Source organism: Rhamphochromis longiceps, linkage group LG1 (genome assembly GCF_057381845.1).
Source record: "Rhamphochromis longiceps isolate RC_006_pf linkage group LG1, R_longiceps_female_GT1.1, whole genome shotgun sequence".
Lineage (NCBI taxonomy): Eukaryota > Metazoa > Chordata > Actinopteri > Cichliformes > Cichlidae > Rhamphochromis > Rhamphochromis longiceps.
The window spans coordinates 18,826,617-18,835,500 of record NC_140557.1 but is presented as its reverse complement, the minus strand read 5'-3'; the positions used below and the strand labels follow the sequence as shown (position 1 = coordinate 18,835,500).

At 39.5% G+C, this 8,884-nt stretch overlaps 2 protein-coding genes and 1 long non-coding RNA gene across 3 annotated transcripts in view; 1 reads left to right on the top strand and 2 right to left on the bottom strand.

The window, feature by feature from the left end:
- slc38a7 (solute carrier family 38 member 7) overlaps window positions 1–1,643 on the top strand; it is a 12,527-nt gene extending 10,884 nt beyond the window's left edge. The window contains exon 12 of the mRNA XM_085401141.1: window positions 78–1,643. Within this exon, the coding sequence (XP_085257267.1) occupies window positions 78–180 (103 nt within the window). The 3' untranslated portion in view covers window positions 181–1,643. The remainder of the gene's footprint in view (window positions 1–77) is intronic.
- The window catches only part of LOC146678583 (uncharacterized), a 76,235-nt gene that overhangs the window by 51,114 nt on the left and 16,237 nt on the right, over window positions 1–8,884 (bottom strand). The window lies entirely within an intron of this gene.
- LOC146678584 (lysosomal protective protein) lies at window positions 2,435–6,983 on the bottom strand. The gene is made up of 11 exons (XM_085401136.1): window positions 6,678–6,983; window positions 5,421–5,532; window positions 5,198–5,335; window positions 4,946–5,104; window positions 4,740–4,831; window positions 4,369–4,453; window positions 4,127–4,279; window positions 3,899–4,044; window positions 2,841–3,003; window positions 2,674–2,763; window positions 2,435–2,589 (listed from the first exon to the last, which is right to left on the bottom strand). Exons 1-11 carry the CDS (start codon window positions 6,845–6,847, stop codon window positions 2,506–2,508), a joined length of 1,392 nt encoding a protein of 463 aa, XP_085257262.1. The 5' UTR covers window positions 6,848–6,983; the 3' UTR covers window positions 2,435–2,505.

Below are 8,884 nucleotides of genomic sequence, written 5' to 3'. Positions count from 1 at the left end.
GGAGCCACATGATTCACTGTCATTATTGCAAAAAAAGTTATCCATGCTCAGACGGATGTATTTCCTCTCTCTCACAGCTGGCACGGGCTGGTGATCTTCAGTGTCGCCATGGTTACACTTGGAGCGTTCATATTTGGCCTCACCACGACAAACTCCATCTACCAGGACGTCGTCAACTGAAGGGAATAATTTTCACGAGCCGGTGCTGCTCTCAGGCCTCTGGATGATACAAAGCGTCTCATGACCAAAGAAAAAAAACAACAACAAAGACAAACATCACCTGCTCCGTACTGACATGAAGGTCTAGAGAGTTTCGTTCAATTGGGGACTCACCCTGTCATGCTGAGGGAATTCAGACGCTTCTAACAGCATGTTTCATGTGTTTTACTGTGTCATTATTTCCAGAGGGGACACGCACTCCTTACTCCCCTCTGTGGATGTAACAATGACACGTTCCTGTTTACAAGAGCCAAAGGACTTAATCAGATTGATTTTAACAGAAGAATTGTACCACTTTGTGTAATTTAATTAGCATGTCATAATGTAATTCATGTTCAGTACTAATTATGTCGCTGCTAATAGTTTGTCTACTCAACAGTGTAAAAAAAACAAACTGGATTAAGTGATACGTTACCACAGTAGGACAAAGCATATTAAATGTATGTAAAGGCGTAGACTGGCATTAATGCAGAGCCAGGGCAGTTTGATTATGAGGTTTTCAATTATAGGGACAAAACAACCAAACATACTACACTTTAAAAATGAGTTACTTTTTTTTTTGTTTATTGGTTTGTGTAATTTATTGTGTTACAGTACAAGGTAGTTTGACAACTGAATTTTAGATTAGATTGGACTAGATTAGATTATTTGTACAAATGAGCAAAAGCCTACAACGATATGCTCATTGAAGCCAGTGTGTAAAACAGGGTGAAAAGGGCAGCTCGGTATCTGCACAAATGAGCACCACCTCCACAGGTTTGTAAAGAGAGGGAAGGATGTAACCTACAAAGCATTCACTTTGCACTTTATTTACACGAAAGGGTTTTAAGACACGACAGGAAGGAAACTGAGCAAACTGCACATGTGACATTTTAAGTTAAAGAAATAATTTTAGTTTTTGTTTGCCTCAAACCAAAGTGGGAGCTTTTTTTTTTTTCTTCTTCAAATATCCCAACACTAAAGATATACAGAGCACAGATCACTGACATGGTTAAACTACATCAAATGACTTTACCCCTCATCTTTGTACCAACTGTAACTTTAATAACCATTTTTGCAGTACATGTTTTTTTTGTTTTGTTTTTTTGTGACTCTGATTTCATGTTTATGTAGTTATATTTTTCCTGTTTAATGAAACCCAGCAAGTACTTTTGTGAACACAACTGACAAAACAGAAAAAAGGGACTGTCAGAAACACGGGTATGCTACATGAGACTGCTGGACGGATATTTATCATAGTTGTGAAGAAAAACTACAAAATCAAAATTTTTTAAAATACTAAGTGCTGGGATACTTTTTTTTTTTCTAGACAATCATTGTTATAATCATTTTTTTTATGGTTTGGTGCTTTAACTTGTGTGTCAAACTTAATTTATCGATGATCAGCTGCATTAACGCCACTGATTAACAAAGCATTTGCTAATCACAATCATGTCCCTGTTGTCTCATAAAAGTGACTTGAAAATATGTTAATGGGAAGATTTGGTAGAAATATTTTAGTGAACATTCAATGCTACTTCAATAAATGAAGTGTAGTTAAAGCATGTGAATAAATGTAGACTGCTCAAATCTCATGAGTTGAACAAAAAATTTAATAAAAGACATTGAATTCACTTCATCGACTTACAGTTTTTGATCGGAGTTAAGACATCAGACAACACGTTTAAAAAAAAAAAAATCCTTTTACATTGTTCTTTTAACACGTCAACCATAAGGACGAAAAAAACATTTACATAAGTGCCACAGACAGTACTTTATATACTTTTATTAAAGTTCAGCATCAAATATCTGGACTCAGATCTGTCTGAGTCAATGAGAAGAAGCTTTGCAGAAACCACAGGATGCAGATGGTTCTTTTATACACAAGTAGCTCCTGAATTTCCTGACAAAAATGGTAAAAATACACACATACCAGCAGCTTTGGAGAGGGTTTGTGACCAAATCAGTTAATTTCAATCTAAACTAACACAAATTTCACCCATAAAAACTGAGATTGAGGGAAAAACAGTTATAACCATTTAACAACTATGGGTTATTCATTTCTTTGTTAATTTGATTAATTAAACTTTTGGGCACGCCCCCACCCCACAAAAAAAACAAAACAAAAACAAAGAAAGTGTTCTCCATTTGTTCTGTCAAGAGCCAGACACAGCTGACAGCCTTGACCTATTAAAAGTGGAGGTAACTGAAAATGAACAAGTGCAGTACCAAAGAGTCATTTTTACATCCCAAATTTATTTCCCTGAGAACAACAATAACAAATAAAGAAAAAGTACATTCTCCGACTCAGTAAGGGGAATTTGTTATGAAAGACTGAAACATGTGGAGAGCTGGACCCGGAGCCCACTGAGGAACCATGTGACCTGCACCCTGAAACAGATCAAAGCAGTATTTTGAGTAACTGCGACATCTTCACATAAAACAAACCGACAATGCAAAAGCATTAATGCTTACCTTAACAGTCAGAAAAGTGATGTTTCCAAACATCTGATAAAAGCCAGCAATTTGGTCCTCATGAATCCAGGTTTGGTATTTAGTAGTTGCCTAAGAACATTTTAGTACAAGTAGTGCCTGTCATTGGTGTGAAAAAGTATAATTTATGAATGTAGAATTAAAGCTACCTTCAAGCCGAGATCCTCCACGAACCACTGGTCGCCCAGAAAGTTGCAGGCCATGTCGGTGTCTCCGTTATAGACGAGCGCACGGAGGCCCAGAGAGAGCAGCTTCAGGTACACGTCCTTCATTGTTGCATACAGCACTTTGTACTGCGCTCCAACTTTATCACTGCAACAAATACATACTTATCACGGAAATCACACCATGCTAATTACAATCATACTCTGCATTTAGTCATTAGTTATTCATTTGTGCTTTTTTTGTCCTGTCTACCTCCCCTCACCCCCATTGGTAGTGTCAGCTGGCCGCCCCTCCCCGAGCCTTCTTCTGCTGGAGGTTTCTTCCTGTTAAAAGGGAGTTTTTTCTTCCCACTGTCACCAAGTCCTTGCTAACAGGGGGTTGTCTCATTGTTTGGGTTTTTCTATTATTTTAGGGTCTTTACCTTACAAAAGAAAGTACAACAACAGGAGGCTGTTGCCTGATTTGGTGCTATATAAATATAACTGATCTGAAGTGAACTGAACTAAGATAATGCTTTAAATGCGAGGGCCCTGGAAAGTTATACTGCCTTTGAGAAAGGTGTAGATTTCTTAAAAAGTGAAACTTAATCTTCATTTCGCCTTCCATCAACACCACCGTCCACACCAGGATTTATTTGAACTTGCTGTTATTGGCAGAAATGCTGATATATGTGAGGATGTATACATATAGAAGCCTCAGTGTCTGAGTTTATTATTATTATTATTATTATTATTATTATGATGATGATGATGAGGAACAGCCCACCATTAGAGAGCCACAGTCATGTGTTTACACACTTTCTGGAAATCCAATAAACTTCACTTCTCAAATATCACTGTGTGTGTCTCCTATATGATATATTTAACTGACATTTTTTATTGTAACAACCAACGATTTATACAGGAAAATGATGACTATTAACAAGGTTGCACAAACTTTCGCATCCCACTGTATTTAGTAAAACTGCAACAAAGAGGACTTGAGGTGCACACATAACATTATTTATCACCAATTTTGGAATAACCAGAAGATTTTGCCGTACCTGCAGATATCCCAAGGAGGCAGGATAGCTGGAATGTGCAACGCTTTCCTCACGTCACCTCTGTTCAGCCAGTTCATCTGGGCTGTGCTGTTGATGCAGGGTGGGACTTCACCCAGAGTGGTGGAGGAACTTCTCTGTGCTGAAAACTTCAATAAACACTATCATTAAAACCCAGGACAAGTGAAGGACAGACATGGAGTGCACGAAAACTTGTTTTTGGAGGGTTACCTTGTGTGTATGTGGGTGATTCCTGTAGTTCCTAAACAGAAGACTCATGGTCCTCTCATAGACTCTACTGGATCTTCTCTGACCTTCACAATCCAAGTAAAGGGCGTACTCATTAAGTCCACTATTATAGACGAGACCAAAGGCCACGTTTACCTGTAAAGGAGACAAAGTAGTATATGTCTGAAAGACTTAAGTCAACATGAGAAATCCCCAGTTGATTAAGGCAACAGTGAACACGTTACCAGTACTGTGCATGTCTCAGAACTGGAGTTGTAGAAATTGCAGGTCCCATCCTTACAGCAATTTATGTTCAGGTCACGCCACAAACTGCACAAGAAACAGCTCTGTATCAGCTCTGTGCAAATGATCTCTTAACTTGAAGGCAGATTACTTCTGTCATATTTTTATATGAAGAATGATATTAAAATGTAAAAATGATATGCTTCCCAGCTCCTGACTTTAATAGGAAAAACAATCTAAGTGATCAGATATTTTTTTATGTAGCAACTCAAGAGAATTCATCTCGTGTGTAATGGAGCATGCAAACAATAAACACCATTTCTTTTTAAAGCCATTCCTTCATAATAAAACAAGAAGCCTTGGCAAAACTTACTCTTCTCCAAAGAGGCCGTGGTAGTAACCAAAGTAGATCAATGACTGGTCATTGAGATTAAAGCTGCTGAGGCCGTTTCCCACTGCAAAGCCCTGGAAACAAGAAAATGCATCATTTTAAACCACATCAGTGGGCACAATATAGAGGAACAACTTCTCCTTCATCATGAAACTACATTAGGACATGAGGCAGATGAAGTGTCTCACTTTAAAGTTTATTTTGGCTTTTCCCGTGGCCACAAGGAGGCTGAGTGTTGGCGCATAAATTCCACCGTAGCTCTCCCCGAAGATGAAGAACTTGTTCTGACTGAAGTTTGGGAACTTGGAGAAGAAATTCTGCAGGGCTTTGTAATTATCTTGGGCAACCTATGATAAACATTTCACATGTTTTTACATTTCACAATCACTTTTTCTTCCTTTGTAAAAATCTGCATTGGTTATTTAACACACTGAACTCACCTGGTCATCATCAGTTGCATATTTCTCATCATCAGAGTAGGAATATCCCACACCTACAGGAGACTCGACATACAGCACATTGGCAATCTTGTTCCAGCTGAATTTGTTCTCGTACAGCGTAGCCCCATCATCATTTACCTGAAAATCAGAGTCAAGACTTTTCTATTGAAATCCACTTTACTCAGTGCACGAGTGTAGTTATGCACACAGTGAGCAAACTCACATGAAATGGTCCATTCTCTGAGAGGAACCCATCCAGCGAGCTGCAGCCAGGGCCTCCGTTCAACCAGAGCACCAGAGGGTCTTTGACTGGGTCCCTCTGAGAAGTTACAAACCTGCAGGAAATCAGGACACAAGCTATCACAAACTCAAAGTTACTCTTTCCAACTAACTAGATAATCTCTTGTGAATAGTGAAAGCAGATCTGCAGGCAAGAACGAGTGTAATAAGGACCAATTGCTCCAATGCACTGTAACCTCAGAGCCAATACAATAATTGAGCTCAGAAAACCTTTGACACCACTCACACACCAGATAAGACCCAAGCTAGAACCACAAGGACAGTTTTGTTTATCTGCATCAAAACCCGTGATCTAAAGCTTTCCTTGAAGTTCCTCAGTGATTTGGTGTTTAAGTTCAAGAAACCTGCTCAACTGGTTTGTCTTTCTGATTCAGGATAACACAGGGTGCTGCTGCAAACATGAAGTCATGTTTACCAGGCTTACATGAACTACGCAAGGAAACGCATCATGTGGACAAAAGCAATAGAAGCATTTAGGTGTACCGCTTAGTTATTGAATCCAATAATGTAATGGGATTGTTTTATGGATTGTTGCGGGGCTCTTTAGTTCCAGTGAAGGAAAATTGTAATGCTTCAGCATTCCAAGACATTTTAGACAACTTTGTAGGCACAGTTTGGTGAAGGCCCTTTTCTGTTCCGGGATGGACCAAAGTCCATAAAGGTAAGGCCTGCACAGAGCCCCGACCTCAACCCCACAGAGCACCTTAGGGATGAACTAGAACTGAGACAGTGAGCCAGGTCATCTCCTCCGACAACAGTGTCTGACCTTACAAAAGCTCTTCTAGATGAATGGGCAAAAATTCCCCACAGACACACTCCAAAATCCTGCAGGAAGACTGAAAGCTGTAACATACCTGGGAAAATATATATATATAGGTTTATTATGTAGGTGGCCCAGTACTTTTGTCCATATACACTCAGGGGTAATTAATAGACTCTGTGTTAGTGGGAAGAACGTGAAGGATGTACTTAGTTGTAATTAATATTATTATAAAAGCTGATTATGAGCCGATTCTTTTCCCTTTTTTTTTTTAAACATTCGGGCTCTAAACTGAAAATTTAATCCGGCTCCCGTTGCAGATAATTAGTATAAGAGGTAAAAGCTCACAGAAACCACCGCGGTGTGGGCAACCTGTCATGCTCTGACGACGTTTCTGGCGCATTTACCACCGGTTCTTACCAGTAATGGAGAAACTTTCCAGGCCGTGCCTGCAGGTATCCTGACCACTGTCGGTAGTTCGGTTTGAACGTCATTCCGGGCAAGTGCGTCACTTCGTCCGGATTGTACTCAGCCCGCGAGCCGAGCGGAAACACGGCCAGCAAACACAGCAGCAGACCTCCACCGAGCATGGCTGAAGCCCGGGTCACGTCTCAAACACAAAACGAACCCCGAAAATAAATCCCTGCGCTCGGCGAGGAAAGAGGAAGAAGAAGCGTTCACTTCAACTTCCTCGATTACAGCTCCGCGTGAAACTGAACGTCATATGACCGGCGGGGTGGGTCACGTGACTCACCGCGGTAAAGTGAGCCGTCATTTGTGAGCCGCGGTCAAGCCAGCCGCCTCCTATCCGCCGCATAAATTTCCTTGCGCTTTTACACCAGTCTTTACGGTAGCGCCTTTTCGCTTTATGTGCCGATTGAAAGCCTATACCCGCGCACACGTGCACGCGCGCACACAAATTACAATGTAACGGCCCGATACAGTCAATACAATTATGGAAATGTCAAAAATTCATTAAAAATCATCCTGAGTAGTTGATGTACAACTTTCAACACATCCCCCCTCTGGGACACCTACTGTACCTGTGTGCCAGGTTTCAGCCAGATTTACTGTAGAATTCCTCAGAAATTAAAGGAAACTTATATTCAATTCAATACAGTCAATACAATAGAATTATGTCAATTTTCAAAAATTCATGAAAAATCATCCTGAGTAGTTGATGTACAACTTTCAACACATCCCCCCTCTGGGACACCTACTGTATCTGTGTGCCAGGTTTCAGCCCGATTTACTGTAGAATTCCTCAGAAATTAAAGGGTACTTGTATCCAATGCAGTCGGCCAATACAGTAGAATTATGTCAATTTTCAAAAATTCATTAAAAATCATCCTGGGTAGTTGATGTCCAACTTTCAACACATCTCCCCTCTGGGACACCTACTGTACCTGTGTGCCACGTTTCATCCAAATTTACTGTAGAATTCCTCAGAAATTAAAGGAAACTTATATTCAATTCAATACAGTCAATACAATAGAATTATGTCAATTTTCAGAAATTCATTAAAAATCATCCTGAGTAGTTGATGTACAACTTTCAACACATCCCCCCTCTGGGACACCTACTGTACCTGTGTGCCAAGTTTCATCGAAATTTACTGTAGAATTCCTCAGAAATTAAAGGAAACTTATATTCAATTCAATACAGTCAATACAATAGAATTATGTCAATTTTCAGAAATTCATTAAAAATCATCCTGAGTAGTTGATGTACAACTTTCAACACATCCCCCCTCTGGGACACCTACTGTACCTGTGTGCCAGGTTTCAGCCAGATTTACTGTAGAATTCCTCAGAAATTAAAGGAAACTTATATTCAATTCAATACAGTCAATACAATAGAATTATGTCAATTTTCAAAAATTCATTAAAAATCATCCTGAGTAGTTGATGTCCAACTTTCAACACATCTCCCCTCTGGGACACCTACTGTACCTGTGTGCCAGGTTTCATCCAAATTTACTGTAGAATTCCTCAGAAATTAAAGGAAACTTATATTCAATTCAATACAGTCAATACAATAGAATTATGTCAATTTTCAGAAATTCATTAAAAATCATCCTGAGTAGTTGATGTCCAACTTTCAACACATCCCCCCTCTGGGACACCTACTGTACCTGTGTGCCAAGTTTCATCCAAATTTACTGTAGAATTCCTCAGAAATTAATGGAAACATTTATTCAATCTAATACAGCCAATACACTACAATTGTGTCAATTTTCAAAAATTCATTAAAAATCATCCTGAGTAGTTGATGTACAACTTTCAACACATCCCCCCTCTGGGACACCTACTGTACCTGTGTGCCAGGTTTCAGCCAGATTTACTGTAGAATTCCTCAGAAATTAAAGGGTACTTGTATCCAATGCAGTCAGCCAATACAATTTAATTATGTCAATTTTCAAAAATTCATGAAAAATCATCCTGAGTAGTTGATGTACAACTTTCAACACATCCCCCCTCTGGGACACCTACTGTACCTGTGTGCCAGGTTTCAGCCCGATTTACTGTAGAATTCCTCAGAAATTAAAGGGTACTTGTATCCAATGCAGTCGGCCAATACAGTAGAATTATGTCAATTTTCAAAAATTCATTAAAAATCATCCCGAG